Source organism: Littorina saxatilis, linkage group LG2 (assembly GCF_037325665.1).
Source record: "Littorina saxatilis isolate snail1 linkage group LG2, US_GU_Lsax_2.0, whole genome shotgun sequence".
In the NCBI taxonomy this organism is placed as follows: domain Eukaryota; kingdom Metazoa; phylum Mollusca; class Gastropoda; order Littorinimorpha; family Littorinidae; genus Littorina; species Littorina saxatilis.
In genome coordinates this window covers 2,065,664-2,084,867 of record NC_090246.1, presented here as the reverse complement: position 1 = coordinate 2,084,867, position 19,204 = coordinate 2,065,664, and the positions used below count along the sequence as shown (strand labels likewise).

Here is a 19,204-nt window from a genome sequence, read left to right as displayed (position 1 = left end):
GAATAAACAAAAATATAACAACAACAAAATTAATGTTTCTAAAAATGGAACAGAATTCTGACCGTGATCAGGACTTGCGATATGTTTGTTAACAAATCTATCTATCATTATTATTAAAAATCTCAAATTATCATTTTTTTTATCTCAATTTTTGTATAAAGATCATACTGAATTCACACAGTTTAATACGCTTTAAACTGTTCAATACATTTACAAGTGTTAAAAGAGTACATTTTGCTTTAACATGCTGCATGGTTAGAACATGAATTGGTAACCAGTCTTTCGATCGAATAAACCGTGACACATGATTGAAAAACATCACACATCCCGATTTGAATTAAATAAAACTTTTGCAACACGTGCTTGTCTACCAGCACTCGTACGCGAAATGTCTGCATGGTTGAAATACAACTACCAAGTTTTTAGATGGTGCGCTAAAATAGGGGAGATGAAGAACACCGAGAAATAATGAAATAAGAAATTACGTGTACACTTCTTCTTCTTCTTCTGCGTTCGACAGACTGCACGATTTAGAGTCTCTCTCCGAGGGATGCCGCAAAGCTGGCGTGTACACTGTAACGTTCATTCATGAAATGTTCAGGTAAGAGGTAAGAAACAGACTGGTCAGTTCTGGATCTGGATCTGGACCTGGATCTGGATTCTTTACGTTGCAGGAACCACTGTTGGTCATCTTCGCAACGGATGCGGGAGAGCGCATAATAATAATTTTGAATACAATAAAAGTCCTGACTTTGGTGGGACAAGTATATACAGTCCCGTCACAGTTACATTTTTAGTTACACAATAATTTTAGAACAAACACTAACAAACAAACAAACATTTTCGTAATATCTTATTTGGATGTGTTATAACTTGCACTTTAAGCCTTAGGTTGTAGATTCAATCCCTCAATCCCACAACCCAACACACACACCCGACCCAACACAAGTACTTTGCTATAGGCGCACCTCTTATTAGATGACTACTCATCAATGCAGGTCTCAAACTACAAGCGAAAGTATAACACGGTCCGTAAACATTGTTAGCAATATTCATTTGACATTGTACATTTATTTAATGAGGTTAGTAATTTTACGACTTTAATTAATGTAAAAAAATTCGCGTTTTTATATATTTGTTTTTAATTTGTTATTGCCATTCCCATTGTTGTTGCATACAGACAAGACTATGCTGTTTTACTAAATTATTGATATAAATTAATAAGGTTAATCGCAATACAGACTCGGAGGCATGAACACCGATACCGCGTATCCGTTGAAACCAGTCAAGAGGAAAATGACACTTGCACTCTAACTGTTACACCTTTTTATATTTAGTCAAGTTTTGACTAAATATTTTAACATCGAGGGGGAATCGAAACGAGGGTCGTGGTGTATGTGCGTCTGTCTGTCTGTGTGTGTGTGTGTGTAGAGCGATTCAGACTAAACTACTGGACCGATCTTTATGAAATTTGACATGAGAGTTCCTGGGTATGAAATCCCCGAACGTTTTTTTCATTTTTTTGATAAATGTCTTTGATGACGTCATATCCGGCTTTTCGTGAAAGTTGAGGCGGCACTGTCACGCCCTCATTTTTCAACCAAATTGGTTCAAATTTTGGTCAAGTAATCTTCGACGAAGCCCGGGGTTCGGTATTGCATTTCAGCTTGGTGGCTTAAAAATTAATTAATGACTTTGGTCATTAAAAATCTGAAAATTGTAAAAAAAAATAAAAATTTATAAAACGATCCAAATTTACGTTTATCTTATTCTGCATCATTTGCTGATTCCAAAAACATATAAATATGTTATATTCGGATTAAAAACAAGCTCTGAAAATTAAATATATAAAAATTATTATCAAAATTTTTTTTCCGAAATCAATTCAAAAACACTTTCATCTTATTCCTTGTCGGTTCCTGATTCCAAAAATATATAGATATGATATGTTTGGATTAAAAACACGCTCAGAAAGTTAAAACGAAGAGAGGTACAGAAAAGCGTGCTATCCTTCTTAGCGCAACGAATACCCCGCTCTTCTTGTCAATTCCACAAGCACTGCCTTTGCCACGGGCGGTGGAGTGACGATGCTACGAGTATACGGTCTTGCTGCGTTGCGTTGCGTTCAGTTTCATTCTGTGAGTTCGACAGCTACTTGACTAAATATTGTATTTTCGCCTTACGCGACTTGTTATTAAGTGTGTACAATATCAATACATAGACAAAAACTAACTATTTTTTCAAGACACAGGCAAGTCGGTGTCTGGGCCCACTTAATATAGTTGATCACTTAATATTAGTTTATCAGAGTACTGGTACGATATTTAAACAATTTAAATAGAGCTTTTCTGTATTTGTAGTTTCGTGCCAGCGTGACAGGATTCGCTCTATATTCTTAACTATTGATATGAGCTGTTTCACCAGTTAGGGACTCATTCCACCGCGGAGTTTTGCATTAAAAAATATGTTTTGTTGTTTTGTTATGATCGAACAAATCTGTTGTGGATGTACATCGTGTGTTGCAACACCCCTGTGTCTCTTCCTGACTACATGAGGTGTACTCACTCTTACACGATTGGTAGAAGTCGACCATGTTGAGAGCGGCCGTGGCGTGGTGGCCATGATGGTAGCGGTAGGCACTCAGATCCATGCCGGGGTGCAGGCGCTGGTGCGGGTGGTGGCCGTGGGGGGAGGGTCGGAGGTCTTCGCACCCCCGGGGGGCGGGCGGCAGCATGGTGTCCCAGGCCATGTGGGGGCCGGGGGCGGAGCAGGGGGGCGTCCAGTGGTGCAGGGTGAGGGCCGAAGTCCCCCCGGCCTGAGGCCGGGACTCACACGACAGAATCTTGGCGGGTGGGAGAGGCAGCTTGTCCTGTTTGGGCGAGTCCTGGCAGAGACACACACCGTCTCTGCTCTCCTGGAGTCTTTGGACGTTCCAGTAGAATCCCAGACAATCACTGTTGACGTCTATGTAGCTAGTAGGTTCCAGTACAGTCCCTGACACTCTTTGCTTTATAGGTCGTCTTTGTAGGTTCCAATACAATCCCAGACAGGCTCCACTCTGTTACACGTCTATGCAGATTCCTTTAGACTTTCAGTAAGTTAGAGACATGAACAGTCTTTGTTTTAGTTATGTCCCAAACAGAATCCTTTCTGCTGTCCTGTCAAAGACACAGACAGTGTCTGCTGTCTTGGAAGACTATACAGGTTGAAGTGGAAACCGTAACAACACAGTATACGCTTTGTAGAATTCTGTGTAGGTTCCAGCAAAGTCCTCAAAATTCCCTGTGCTTCAGCGTTGGTATGTCCTGGCCATACTGGCCTTAGTTTTTGAAAGCGGTTTACCCTAGCTTAATGTGTATCCCTTAACGTTGTGTTCGTCTGTCCTCCACAGTCAACAAAGACTGGAGTCAAACTGCTCGTGACCTGAAACCCCAGATAAATCGTGGATAATCACATCCGCTTGCTATGTTTGCCAACACATAAAGGTCAAGGATTCTTTTCTAACAATTTTTGCTCACTTTCAATGTCCTCAAAATGATCTGGTTCAAATTCACATCCGGTTTCACGTTCAAGGTAAAGGGAGTTAGGATGTCGATCATTATCTGTCAATAATTATCTGATCTCTTTAGCTCAGTCTCAGCATACAAGATACAAATGTTTTCTATTCTGACGTATTATTTCAAAATAATGTTTAATTTTGCCAAGCTAAATCATAAAGAAATGCAACAATTTCCTTGTCTAAATTGCTTGCTGTAGTTTAATTTTTTTTAAATTTTTATCCTCGAACACCTAATCATCCGTTGTCTGCTGTGTCAGCTAAGTTGAATGCTATTCAAAATTTCTACTGTTTTCACAATGTCAGCAACTGGCATAAGTGGTTCTGCAACGCAACAAGTTTCAACTCTCCAAGGCTGCAACAACAAAAAGCGACAGCGCCTAAAGCTGTTACCAGTCACTCACTCTCTCACAAGAAGAACAAGAAAAAGTTATCCGGGAGATCAAATTTCTCCAAACGCTTTGTGCCGGAAAGTTCAAAATGCTTTGTCGCCCAGGCTTTTTTTTTTCTCTCTTCTTCTCTTTGGCTCTAGTCAGAAATCCGAGCGTACAGGCCTGGCGTCTTGTTTTGCTTTCTGGAGGTCAGGATCCGAACCCGAAACGGCTCAGGTTTCAGAGCGTGTCGTGGGGGTCGTGACTCCGAGGTCCAGTGGTGCCCGTCACGCAGTCAGTGCAGCGTGGCAGCCAGACGGAAGGAGAAGAACGTTCACTCAGCTGTAGCCGGAGGGTTCACCAGCCACAGAGGTAAGGCTTGCACTGAAGTAGGCAGCGAGGCGGAGCTTACGCCTCCTGCTTAGAGTCGCTCACCCGTAGTGACTCCCCCTAGGCGGGGCGGTGGGGGTGGTGGTGGTGGTGAGGCGGAGGAGGGCGAGGGGGGCGTATCCGTCACACAAAGCAGTAGGAGGTGAAGAAGGAGGATGATAACGGGAGGACAAGTCGTGATTGTCACAACAACAAAGCACGTCTTCACAGCCCCCTTTCTCTCGCCGTCAGCAGCCCGCTACGTGTCAACTGGTCCACGACTCCAAGATTAACACTCTGACAGCGCTACGACTTGATCTCAGCTTGCTCACAGGTTTACAACTCTTTGAAATGTAAGTCTCCGGTTTGACGGTTGAAAAACTCTAAATACACACCTTTTTTTCCTCAAAACTTGACGGTTGATGAAGTCAGAATTTAGCAACAGGAAAAACAAATTCACTTCCTTGCCGTATGGAGGAAAAACGAAGTTGAAACTTGATTCCGAAAGAAGCCTTATTTTGAGACGCCGTGAGCAACGCAAAGGAGCGAGCCCGCTTGTCGCTCGGCCCAGTGAGTTTGTCACCTGCACGGATGACTCGTCTCAAGTGGTTGACTGGCGTCAGCTGAGCGCTGGCTGCTCGTGGCTTGATCACTTACCGTCGTCTGTCCTCACACCAGCAGTCGAGTTTCCCCGCCCTGTCGCCTGGCCATTGATCCAGGTAATGGTGATGTAATCACAAAGGACTGCCTAGCGTGGCGTACATCAAGTCTACTCTTCGCATGGTGTGCAACTAATCAGTCTTTTTTTCTCCGATCCTGGTCGCAGCGCCAAAAGCGGAGAGTCGCAGAGCGTGAGACAGACTTCACACGACAAGCACTGAAGCGACAGTCAGTGAGTTTTGTTCCCCGAGCTGTAAAACAGTGCTGACACCACTAGCAGCACAACCACCAGCAAGCGTCTTGGTGGCAGGGCCGACTGGAGACTCGGACCCAAACTCGACAGCGCGCGACACACAAAGTTAAAAGAGAAAAATGTTGGTGGAATTGAGAGGGAGGTGCGGAGAGAGGGCGATAGACTGATAGAATATTTGTCACCCGAAGCAAGGCGTAGGCATAAATCGCCTGCCGCAGACGATTTACCAGCCCACTGGCTCTTCTCACTCGCTCTTTCTCTCCTCAGCGCTGAGAAGGGACCCAACGGGCTCTCTCTCTCTCTCTCTCTCTCTCTGTGGCTGGCTCGCCAAACCCAGCCCCCTCCAGCCCCATCCCCACCCTTCCCCAGCCCTGCCTTCGCCTTCCTTTATTGCTCCATTGATTTGCCCGAAGGCCGGAGCCCGCTGTCCATAAAAGGGCGTCACGTGACCCCCGGCAGCTGTCAATCATCCGGAACGCTGGTCGATCGCCCTCTCGCCGGCTTTATGCGGTCTTTACGAGCTGGCTGGCCGAGTCGCGAGCACGGCGACAAATGCCCAAACTTGTCTTCTGCACGCGACACTGAGTTACATCCCCGCCAAATGGCCCGAGATAGTAGAGAGTTAGAGAGAGAGAGAACATTACTACTTGTTTTTGTTTTGTTTATTATGTGTGTGTGTGTGTGTGTGAGTGTGTGTGTGTATGTGTGTGTGTGTGTGTGTGTTTGAGGTTTCCTTTTTGCCCTTTATTTCTTCCTCGCTTTTCCTTGTTGGAGAAAAGCTACTGGAGTGGAAAGAGCTAAAGGCCATTATGAGCATGGCACTAAATATCCGTTGTGCGAGAACCCGTGTTTGTTGTTGTGCAAGCCCGGATACAGTCATGAACCAAGTATTTCAAATCACCGCTACTTATTTTTTCGAGCAGGGGTTCTTACAGTGTAAAATGTGTTTTGGGGTAGGGTATTTTGTCTGTGGCTAAAAGATGCTATAAGCCACGTTATGACTTGGTACTTGATACATAATTCTTAGCTCTTGCCTTGAATCGTATGTGAGGATTGAATAACCAAATCATGCATTTCTAATATGATAGATTAAGTTTTGAGGTACACATCTATTTTATGCTGTAAACTATTTTGTATGTGGTTTCTTAATAATAGTTGATGTCATATATATTTGAGTTGCATTTGATTCTCTCATACGATTTGGTGGTAATAGTCTTGAATAAGTAATTGACCATTCTCGTGTGTGTGTGTGTGTGTGTGTGTGTGTGTGTGTGTGTGTGTGTGTGTATGTGTGTATGTGTGTGCGTGTGTGTGTGTTGTCTAAAGTACATTTTGAATACTTAAAAGTAGCTCCATGATAATGAAAGAATCACATAACAATAAACCGAACAAAATCAAAGCAAGTGTAGAGAAGACATTACAATAAACTCAAGAGAATGAAAGCACGAGTGTTCACACGCCATTACAATAAAGTGAAAGAGAATCAAAGTAAGTGATCACGCCGGGGAATCCTGGGAACACAAAAAGGGGCTGAGGTGTTGACTGTATCATTTACGTTTGCCCAAAGTATCAGCCTTCCAATAAAAATCATGTAATGGCATTCCAGTTTCAATAGATCTCAGGGCATTTTCTCAGGACATCCATCAGGCTGGCAACGAAGCGGATGAAAAGCTGAGCTTCCCAAACAGGAAAAGCAACTCAGCATCGTCCGGTAGCCCGTAAAGCCGGCTTTCATCTTCATAAACCCGCGCCAGCAAACATCACAACACCTCCCCCCCATTCGCTATAAGCGGCGACCACGGCTAATGAGCTTGAGGCTATTAGCAGCTTCGCTTGGCTGATTAGATCCACGACTTCAATGTCCTGTGCGCCTCTCATCCGGTGATTCTCCGCGCTGGTTTTGTCCCCGAAACTCTCTCCCTTTCTCTCTCTCTCTTTCTCCTAGAGTCCCTGAACAGTCCCTCGCTTCTTCGAAACAATTTCGCCTTTCCTGATAAGCTGACAGCAAAACGCCCTCTGCGCCATCCGAGCGACAGAGTCAGCCATGCAGCGAGTGACCACTGTCAGTCACTGTCATTGGATCCAAGCCACGGGTCAGTTTCGAGCTAATTAGCGGGCGTCGCGCTGATTAGTTTTCAGCGCCGGGGAAGGGCGCGAGGTCGAGAGGCATGAAGACGTGGCGGTCACGGGAAGTGACGGAGCTGTATAGGGCGATGATTGGTGCACAAAAGACGAGGCGGGGAGGGAGTGGTATAAATAGCTTATATCGCACGGGAGCAGGGGGTGCTATATAAACACTTATTACCCCCTGGAAGGGATATACGGTGGGATGATTAAGGCGGTAGACAATAGGATGGGAGGACGGTTTTAAGATCTTATCGCCACATCTTGATCACCCCGCTTCCGGTTCTTCAGCTCGCCTCCGCGACTTGCGCAGACACCTTAGTTCCGGATTTGAATCTGCGAGAATGGGAAGAGAGAGAGAGAGAAAGAGAGAGAGAGAGAGAGAGAGAGAGAGAGAGAGAGAGAGAGCGAAAGAGAGAGAGAGAGAAAGAGAGAGAGAGAGAGACAGACAGACAGACAGACAGACAGACAGAGAGAGACAGAGAGAGGCAGAGACAGAGAGACAGAGAGAGGGAGGAGAGAGTGAGAGGGGGGGGGGGGAGAGAGAGACAATTCCGCAGCTTTTCCCTTTGGAGTCAGCGAGGACAAAAAGGGAGAGCCGCCCCTGTAACACGAGAAAATTACTCCCACGAGATGTTTACTCCGGAGTAAACATTTCGTACGAAAAAGTTACTCCCTTTACGAAAAAAGCACTCCCCCAATGCACGAGAAAATTACTCCCCTTCTTCTTCTGCGTTCGTGGGCTGAAACTCCCACGTACACTCGTGTTTTTTGCACGAGTGGAATTTTACGTGTATGACCGTTTTTTACCCCGCCATTTAGGCAGCCATACGCCGTTTTCGGAGGAAGCATGCTGGGTATTTTCGTGTTTCTATAACCCACCGAACTCTGACATGGATTACAGGATCTTTTTCGTGCGCACTTGGTCTTGTGCTTGCGTGTACACACGGGGGGTGTTCGGACACCGAGGAGAGTCTGCACACAAAGTTGACTCTGAGAAATAAATCTCTCGCCGAACGTGGGGACGAACTCACGCTGACAGCGGCCAACTGGATACAAATCCAGCGCGCTACCGACTGAGCTACATCCCCGCCCCCATTACTCCCCAAGACAGGTGAGTTCCGAGTAAACATTTCGTACAAAAATGTTACTCCCCTGACGAATAAATTACTTCACCCCAACACGAGCAATTTAACTTTCCATGCCAGGTGTACGAAATGTGTACTCCCTTGTCCCCTTTAGTCTTGGTGGTGGAAGGGGTGGAAGGAGGGTAGCGCGACATTCGTGTGCGCGAGATCACTTATTGGCATCATCCCTTCGCCAGCATCCCATTTTTGCGTACGAGATTTTTACTGGAAGTAAAAAAAATGGGGAGTAAAAATTTCGTGGAGGGAGTAATTTGTTCGTGCCTTGGGGAGTTCTTTTCTCGTACGAAAAGTGTACTCGGAGTAAGAATTTCGTACGAAATATTTACTCCGGAGTAAATTTTTCGTGGAGTAAAAATTTCGTGTTACACCGGCTCAGGTGCCTTACCGTTCTAGCATTTATTCTGGGTGCTTTTGTAACAAGTATCCGTATGCGAAGATAAATCTATGTGAACAAACAGTGCAATAACTTCTTGTACAATAGAAAATCAATTCAAATTTTAATCCGACAATATTAACCTTTTTCACACGTCATACATCAAAAGTCACGCGTGGCACGAAAGTGTGACGACACATCTACGTCACACCTCCGTCCTCTCTCGACTCTTGATCAGATATCAGTAAAAATTAACTGACGAAAGTTAAAAACAGCCCTGCCACGCCTTTTAAAAGAGAAAGAATAAAGAGGACAAAGCTCCAACAAGAGAAGAAAGCAAACGTAAGAGAGAATAAAAAAAGGTTAGTTTCAAATTTCCCTTGAAACTTTTTCTCGCGCCATGACTGTGCATGATTTGTCCCTTTCTCTGCCACGACATCAAAGCGCGAGCATTTACATAACTCTGCATACATTTCTTGTATCAAGATGATGGCCGCTTCGGACACGGCTCTCTAATTGAAAAACACAACTTTGAAGTCGAGGCTGTGGGACAATAAACTTCTCTTATCGCCCTTCCCCGTTTTCTCTCTTTGATGGAACAAGGTACTGAGGAACCCCCCTTTTAAGAGCCCCCTCAATCTGACAAAATTCATGTCACGAGGGAGTCTTCAAGATAAAGCGGTCTGAAATCGGGGAGTCTTAACAAGGTCTTAAATCGGAGTAGTTTTTTTTTTAAAGGGGGAAGTCTTAAATCGGGTGGGGGGGGGAGGGGGGTTAGAGGGTGTCTTCAAAACGGGTTCCACTGTACAGAGTTTCTCCTTACAATCACAGTACATTTTAAGCGCTAATGGCGGGAGGGAACTATAAATGAGCTTTCGGAGATAAAACGTCCAGATTGGGGAATAATTGCGTCCGAGATTCGCCGTCAGCGCACTTTTACTGCTCGCGTTCAACATCGGAATAGCATCGAATCAAAGTCAACCCTTTCTTTGCCTGTAATGGAATCAAGCATCGAATCAAAGTCAACCTTTTCTTTGCCAGTAATGGAATCAAAGATACAAGCTAAATGGAATCTGAGATATAGCCTCCTTCACCCCATGGTTGTTTTAGCGTCTTAAAACACAGTCAGCTTACTCAGGTTGATGCATATATAGATGTGATTGGTGTTTTTTTAGATACAGAAAGAAGACGGCTTGTGACATTTTATTGGTGAGGGCAAATATTTTCTTACCACTCTACCATTTTTCGTAAGTTAGAAGAAACTAACCCAATAAAATTCATTGTGAAATATACGCACAACATGAGGATATGCCAGCGTGTTAAAATCAGCTAAACACGAGACCATGATTCAGTTTTAACTTAGGCATACATTTCAGTCGGCTGTTTGAGGAGAAAGTAGTCGTGCACACAACTTAATTTTCAAAAGACAATTACTCATGGTTTACCCGATCCCCGAAAGTCAAATCTTAATGCCATGAAAAAAATAGTCCATTATTTTAAGGGGATATCTTTTTCTCATCTTGTAAGAATTAACTGAAGAAAATACTTGTAAAAAAAAAGGTGATTTCGATTTCGTCGTTAAATTTCTTTCCTTGAAACCGATAAGGTCTTTCAGATCTGAGATGACTATGGGGCGAACTAATGGTCGATTTTTCAAAGTAGACAACAAAACAAAACCTCGTAGGCGTTAGATGCCGGCTAGAAAATGAGATATGTTACTACTCCCAACCCATTATTTATTTTAACCTGTTTTGATTCAAAGTCACCATCGTTTGGGATCATTCGTCACAAAGATGGATCGGGTCAGAAGCCTATTTTGGAATAAAGCGAATGGGAAATCCCATTACGGGTAGAAAGGGTACCCGGCGAATCAGCCAGAATACGGGTAGATCACCCTGAGCCCCCCTTCTACCCTCCGAGGGGGGCTGGGTGCTTAAGCATTAAGCGGTGTTGTCATCTAGGTAGAAAAGCCCAGTCAATTTGTACGCCCGCCGCTCTTTCGCCCGCTGCCATCTTTCCTAATCCGGGTATTTTGTATGGCAAGGGTAACCGAGACTTTGCAAATGTCGCACAGGTAAAGGGGAAGGAAACAAGTTGAGCTCTCGATGGGGAGGCGAAATAAAGTAATGGGGGCACACATAAACACAGCTAGCGCACAAGCTGGTTTTTTTTGTCAGCCCAGTTATTCAGCAAAGGTCCGCAAGTTCAGACACGCCTACCGTCAAAACGTGACAAATTATTTATATGTACAACGTGTATACTCTTAGCCTAAAGAAAATACACACAACTGAATTTTTGTTAATGCTTTTTATGCGTTGTATAGGTAAAGGTTCGCGCAAAGGCGAAAACATTCAAACGCTGACAAACGTTGTGATCAACGGATATACTCTTCCGTAGAAAAAAATTGTTACAAACCTCCGAAAAAAATAGTCATCGCTGGATGACAACCAGTACTTCTGTTGAAATAACCTTATATCTATAGATCTATCTTCTATATATATATACGACTTGTGTCTGTGTGTCTGTGTGTCTGTGTACGTGTGTGTTCGCGATGCACGGCCAAAGTTCTCGATGGATCTGCTTCAAATTCGGTGGGCATATTCAGGTAGACCCCGGACACAACCTGGTCGATGAGAATTTTCAACACGTGCTCTCAGCGCGCAGCGCTGAACCGATTTTGGTTTTTCTGTTCATTTTCCCAGATCCATTCCCAGTAACTCTTCCTTATCTTCTCCAGTGTTTTGCGTTTATCTCCCTTCCTTCGTGTGGCGTCAATCCATATTCCCGTTACTACGTTACTATTTTTAGAAGGTCACTGCACTGTCCAGAACGCGGCTTTCCTTACATGTACCCGTAAGTTGTCCTCACTGTAAAATTGCAAAGGTCGAATCTATTTATCGAAAAATCCACTGTCATCTATCTGTATCTATATTTATATATATATAGATATATACGGCTTCTGTGTGTGTGTGTGTGTGTGTGTGTGTGTGTGTGTGTGTGTGTGTGTGTGTGTGTGTGTGTGTGTATGTAGGCAACACCTGTGGATTGTAGAGTTCTGTTTGTGATGGGGTCTGGCGGCTTTTGTCTCACTGTATGTTCTGGCCTTCCTTTGAGAAACCATAACACTTATAATAGGGCTTAGAAATAAGCTCTAAAATTCTCAATCCCGTTTGAGAGGACTTCGCCTTCAAAGGTAATTGTGGTGTTTCGGCACTCGGTTACATTTGACGTCGTCGAAAGGGAGTAACTCTTCCTTATCTTCTCCAGTGTTTTGCGCGTTTATCTCCCTTCCTTCGTGTGGCGTCAATCCATATTCCCGTTACTATTTTTAGAAGGTCACTGTCCACAACGCTTTCATCCCGGCGAAGCCGGATATTCCCGTTACTATTTTTAGAAGGTCACTGTCCACAACGCTTTCATCCCGGCGAAGCCGGGTATTCCTCTGCTTCTTCCCGGCGAAGCCGGGTATTCGGCTCTACTTCTTCTTCATTCGGCTCTACTTCTTCCCGGCGAAGCCGGGTACCCGGCGAGCGAAGCGGGTATTCATTCTAGTACATATATATATATATTATAATAGTCTATTTAAAAACAAAGTGCAGTGCGTGACTTAAAAAAAATACTCGGCAGATGCGTTTGAGTGCAGATCGTTGGTGTGAGGCAGTTGATTTTAAAAACGAGTTAAAGGACTCGAACGGGCATTTATTCCACTACATCCCATACTCAGCATACAGCTTGAAATTTACACTAGGTAAAGTGTTTGCAAGTGTATGTTGAACAGAAAACACAGACAAAGCCCATTTCACAAAAGCATGCACGGATCCTCTATTGTAAAAATCGCATTGTGTAAAAAATGGTATTCTGCTACACACACACACACACACACACACACACACACACACACACACACACACACACACACACACACACACACACACACACACACAAACACACACTGTGGCACACACACACAAACACACCGTGGCACACACAATACCATTCAAATCCCTTTCTTTTGTCCCTCAAATTTGATTTCCAATGTGGACACGTTGGAAGAACTCAATAGAGCAGTTCATCACAGTGTTGTTTATAAAAATGCAGTAAATTCTCGTCCGCGGAAGTTCATTCAAGTGACAGGCCGGCTGAACAGCTGCAGAAATAATAGATATCGATGCGAGCACGTGAATCGAGGCTCGACAGATAGAATTACACGTGACAATAGCAACCTGTCTGTGTGATTGGCCCAGGGCAAAAATGATGCACACCAATCCCGATGTGGAAGGCCGCACATGGCCATGGAACTCAAAATGTTTGTGTGATTATAGAGTTTTGTCTTTTTAATTAGTGCAACAATTTACGCTCTGTTTGAAAGCTTCAACAATATCGCACACTATAGACCTTTGTAATAGAGTTTTGTTTTTTAATCAGTCTAAAGAATTTCAACGATAACTGCAACAAAGCACAAAACAATGTACCTTACGTATTTGTTGTTGGAGATTGTCTCTGAAAGTGTATATTTCACGTGTCTATGAGTGAGCTGCAACAAGAATATAACGCGTAGGAACCGTTAATGTTTTTTGTTTTTTTCTTGCTATGAAAGTTTTTCTTTTTTGTGTGTTAAATGATTCGCCTGGACATGGGCGCTACCCAAAAGCATATAACGACTGTACGGGTTAATAGTACGAACCAACGACAGAAATGTTCAGGACCCGAACAACAATCTGCCATCCTTGTTTCCATGCATTCCGAAGTCAGTTTCTGTAGTCACGTGCTTAGCACGATAAAACAGAAAACAGAAAACAGGATTTTTGCCCGCTTTTACCAAAGCTACCTAAGTTAAAAGATTCCAAATAAATCGTATTTAGTGAACAACATTTTTTTCATGTATCACAGGACACTATATATATATAGGTGAAGAGAAACAGGATTTTTGCCAGCTTTTACCAAAGCTACCTAAGTTAAAAGATTGCAAATAAATCGTATTTAGTGAACGACATTTTTTCATGTATCCCAATCACAGGACACTACATATAATATAGGTGAAGAGAAACAGGTAGCTTTGGTAAAAGCAGGCAAAAATCCTGTTTCTCTTGGTTTAAACAAAACTTTATTCAATTTTAATCATGACAAGAACAATGCATGGATGATTACATACTCAAGCATATAATGCTTATTTTAAGCAATCATAGTAATTACAAAACAAAGGTTAGCATGATGGCGGAATAAGTACATTAGCTCCTTTCAGGAAACGAAAAACAAAACAAAAGACAAAACAGATACACAAACAAGCAGAAAATGGGAAGGGGTTGGTGATACAGGAGGTGGGGAAAGGGCATCTAGCTAGTAGCTAGATTAAGGGAAAAAGAAGAAGAAGAAGAAGAAGAAGACTTGTTTCTCTTCACCTATATATATAGTGTCCTGTGATACATGAAAAAAATGTCGTTCACTCAATACGATTTATTTGCAATCTTTTAATTTTATCTTATGTAGCTTTGGTAAAAGCAGGCAAAAATCCTAAGATAAAAGATTGCAAATAAATCGTATTGAGTGAACGACATTTTTTCATGTATCACAGGACACTATATATATATAGGTGAACAAATCAAACGAGAGTAATAGATTTTTAAATAATGGCGGGAATCTTTTCAGTGCCTCTGGGTTAAGTATGATATCTGAATCAGCTTGTGCAAACTATTCACAAAGTGGTCTATACTGCGCGTTCCACTTTTACGAGCACTACGGCTTCATTCTCTCAAAGTAATTCGAAGTTTATATATAAAGGACAAGCCAAGCGGTCAATTATTATGCCGGATATAGAGCATGACAAAGTGATCATTTAACAAAGACGTAGGTCTCTTTCAATCCGTGCTGATTGCTTAGGTCGACCTAATTTTCTGCAGTTGAATTGAATTTTTATTTTAAAGCAATAACTGTTTTCTGATGTCATCCCCCGTTGTGTGCTTAAAGGCTGACATATAGTCCTATTTAATTAGTTGAATTACTTCCAGGGCTTTTCCCATCGTTGCGGGGATGTATAAATTAAGCTTCCTGCAAAGTTTTAGGTTTGAAGTCCTTACCAATTACGAGAAATAATTAATTCTTTATTGCATTGTTTAGCATCAGTTCTCCAGGACTTGGGCTAATTTTAGACCGTCAACACAGACAGTACAGCTTCGTCAATCCCCGCGTGAAGGAAATCGCTCACCTTCCACGTGCAAAACGTAGTGATATTGACACGCCAGATTAGCGCGGTAGCGTATTGTGCTAAGCAGGAAAGCGCGCTTTTCTGTATTCTTGTTAACTTCGCAATTTCCGGAAAACATCCACTTTCACTTTGAGACTGTTCTGTTTACATTCGACACTATCAACACCACTTTGCAATACTGAAATAATTTCTTCTTTGTTCAAAAGCTACAGCCAATCGTTATCATATCCCCTTAGGTACAGTTTTATAACATTATTGGCACATGTAAACAATATGAATTAATTAATGAACGCTACGTATATGGCAGCCTTTAAAATAGACTAACTTCAACACTCCCTCAAAATCTCTTTCTATAGGCTTTCAAATGTTTCGTTGCGATTGAAAACTGATACATTATCTGATAAATGAATCTTTATGATGTGCTGTAAATATACACATCACGTCAATCGAAGCCCTGCCTTTTTTCATTAACTGAAGGTAAAAAAAATAAGTTAACAAAAATAAATCCCAAGTTTCTTTTTGCTCTTTCTTCTCTTTCACCCAAACGTTTCTCTGCTTTGATCTGACCGAATGCCATCATACTCACATTATTAGCTCTTCCTTTTTTACATTTAGTCAAGTTTTGACTAAATGTTTTAAGGTAGAGGGGGGAATCGAGACGAGGGTCGTGGTGTGGTGTGTGTGTGTGTGTGTGTGCAGAGCGATTCAGAGAAAACTACTGGACCGATCTTCATGAAACTTGACATGATAGATCCTGAGTATGGTATCTCCAGACGTCTTTTTCGTGTGTTTGATAAATGTCTTTGATAACGTCATATCCGACTTTTCGTGAAAGTTGAGGCGGCACAGTCACGCTCTCATTTTTCAACCAAATTGGTTGAAATTTTGGTCAAGTAATCTTCGACGAAGCTCGGACTTTGGTATTGCATTTCAGCTTGGAGGCTTAAAATTTAATTAATGAGTTTGCTCATTAAAGTTGTCATTAAAATCGATTTTTCGCACAGATTTAGAATTGATTGCATCGTATTCTTCATCACATTCTGAATCTAAAAATATATACATATGTCATGTTTACTCTTAAAATGTGATCACAATTAACGAAAATAGATTAATTAGTCTTACGATTAAAATGTAAGAAATTGATCCAAAAATGATTTCATCTTATTCTTTATCATTTCCTGATTCAAGAAACATATAAATATGATAGGTTGTATTCAAAAACAAGCTCAGAAAGTTAACAGGAATACAGAAAAGCGTGCTTTCCTGCGTAGCACAATACGCTACCGCGCTAATCTGGCGTGTCAATATCACTACGCTTTGCACGTAGGAGGTGAGCGATTTCATTCACGCGGGGATTGACGAAGCTGTAATGTCTTGGTGAAAAAATACAGTGCGTTCAGTTTCATTCCGTGAGTTCGACAGCTTGACTAAATGTAGTAATTTCGCCTTGCGCGACTAGTTCTTTCTTTTTGGGGAAGGGATGGTGCACAGTACGATATATATGAACACCAACGGTCACAAAAGGCAATTCTCTCTCTCTCTTTCTCTCTCTCTCTCCCTCTCTCTCTCTCTCTGCGTTCCTCTCCCAATCTCTCCCCATCTCTCTTTCTCTCTCTCTCTCTCTGCGTTCCTCTCCCAATCTCTCCCCCTCTCTCACTCTCCCCCTCTCTCTTTGCGTTCCTCTCCCAATCTCTCTCTCCCTCTCTCTCCCTCTGCGTTCCTCTCCCAATCTCTCTCTCTCTCTCTCCCTCTCTCTCTCCCTCTCTCTGCGTTCCTCTCCCAATCTCTCCCCCTCCTCTCTACCCTTCCCTCCCTCACTCTCTTTCTCACCCCCCCCCCCCACCCCGAAAAAAAGAGCGTTCTCTCACAGTTACGGAATTGGAAGTGTCATTGCACCTCTGAGAAATGCCCGTTGGAAGCGTCAGTTGTGTCGTAACGAGTCACCAGTCCTATTCTTACTCACATCATCTCCAGTCGTTTCGCTGGTAGTACAGTGCCAGTGAGAGCAAACTGCGGGAAAGGAACACCAATCACACAATGGATTGACGTCCAAAGCGAGAGAGCGATGAATCAACTCGATGGACATAAGTGTCGTCTGCCAAACTCAAGGGACGCTACTGTCAACGGGCGTCGATTATCTCCCTTCCTATCGTGTCGCTGGCAACGACAAGTTCTGTCAACTGAGGGATAAAGGCAACGGTTCCTGTTGTGACACCCCCCCCCCCCCAAACCCCCCTCCGTGCTTGAAGAGTGTTAACCTCACAACAGGCACAAAAGAGAATATGAAATAATGGATCAAGTGAAACAACTACTGCATTTCCAATTGAAAAGCACATTCTTGTAACTGCGAAACAAATACTCAGTCCTCGTGGGTGATAGGCGCGTGTACTGTACTAGCTAGATCTGAACAATAAAAACATAACAAAATAAATAGATAAATGGATAAATCAATCAATCAAATCAATCCGAAGAATAAATAATGTTGTGACACAAAAAACAAACAAAATCAATTTTCCACAAATTTATAAAAATTCTACATGGAATGTTTTTCGATTTTTGTCCAAGACTTCTCCCATACTTAAAACAGTACTGTTACATAGGACAGATAGACGGACGGGAAAAAAGCATGGGAAAAGGACGGATAAATTAATGCAATCAGGCTGTTGAATTTCGGTATGTGACCAAGCGGAGGGATGGTCAAAGCCTAACCACGTGATGTAACTCGTTTACCTGGGAAGGACAGGATGGTCAAAGCCTAACCACATCTATGATGTAACTCGTTTACCTGGGAAGGACAGGATGGTCAAAGCCTAACCACATCTGTGATGTAACTCGTTTACCTGGGAAGGACAGGATGGTCAAAGCATAACCACATCTATGATGTAACTCGTTTACCTGGGAAGGACAGGATGGTCAAAACATAACCACATCTGTGATGTAACTCGTTTACCTGGGAAGGACAGTACCTTTAGGCCGGTTCATGTACAAATCTTTATTTCATGTCACACACTATATTGTGACCCACCGTCTCAGACATTAACGAAGTAACCGACAACAAAATTAATCCTCGACCAACACATGGAAACACCATTAAATCATCTTCTTGGTAATAAGTTCACCTGTGAGCAATAACAGCAATTAAATCATCTTCTTAATAAGTTCACCTGTACTAATTAGCAATTACAGCATACTGTACTTTTATTTGCGTCATACACAGTTCTAAAGCTCCACAACAGCAATAATGGATCAAGTGAAACAACTGTCTTTTACTTCAAACACAACTTGAAAGAGAGCCAAAAGCATATAATTATATTTTACATCACTCACAAATTAGCTCTTCATTCTCAGCCTATACACTGTAAAATCCAAACACAGCCTGACAATGGCGTATACCTTTAAATTACATCACACACAATTTTGCTCAACATTCACAGCCAAATCGACATACGGCGTGACATGTGGAATACTCGAGACCATAAATAAAAGTGCTTATAGTGGTAAGGGGCTCCGCTCACATATATAATATATATGTAACTTCAGCAGGACCGACGACGCACTGCAGCTTATCCCAACCCGCTACACGTTGCATGAAAGGAAAACAGGCCAAGTACTCGTCATAATCCCTATCGCAGCATAAATGATAGGCCGTGCGTCGTCTGTGCCGCTGAAACTGCGCAGGTATATTCTGGCCATAACGAGTTGTCCACGAGCATACAGTCTCAGGCCGTACGTCTATTCCAATAGTTGTCATAATTTCATCCTGATAACATCCCTCGGCTTACGGTTTGTCATCAAGCTAACGGTCTGAGTGGACGGCAGCCGCTGTTCATTCGGAGGACACAAGTTCATCAAAACCAACCCACAAAAACACAATGCTGTGGTACGAACCGGAAATGGCGAGCGCCGGAAATTGCTCGATAGCGCCGAAACAAAGGGAAGAAACTCCCAAGGGTTTTGGCTTACCTGCCCGTGTTTTACGACAGGTCAGGTGACCGCGGTCAGTCCAGCAGGTAACTTTAACGTTGATAGCATCGGCTCGTCCGGCAATCCTCAGTGCGGACAGTGGTGTGGACGTGTGGTCAATTAAATGGTGTCCTTACCAGGCTAAAGTGAACTATAGTCATATTGCAGCGTGACCTTCCCCACAC

The 19,204-nt window shown here is 42.9% G+C and overlaps 1 protein-coding gene across 3 annotated transcripts in view; it reads right to left on the bottom strand.

Annotated features, from left to right (window-relative positions):
* LOC138957746 (paired box protein Pax-5-like) overlaps positions 1-19,204 on the bottom strand; it is a 255,055-nt gene that overhangs the window by 106,247 nt on the left and 129,604 nt on the right. The window contains exon 1 of one of the 3 annotated variants that reach the window (XM_070328826.1): positions 2,572-5,430. The exons of the other annotated variants lie outside the window; for them this stretch is intronic. Coding sequence (XP_070184927.1) covers positions 2,572-2,749 — 178 coding nt within the window. The 5' untranslated portion in view covers positions 2,750-5,430. Of the gene's footprint in view, positions 1-2,571; positions 5,431-19,204 lie in introns of those variants that run through there. 3 annotated transcript variants of the gene reach the window in all.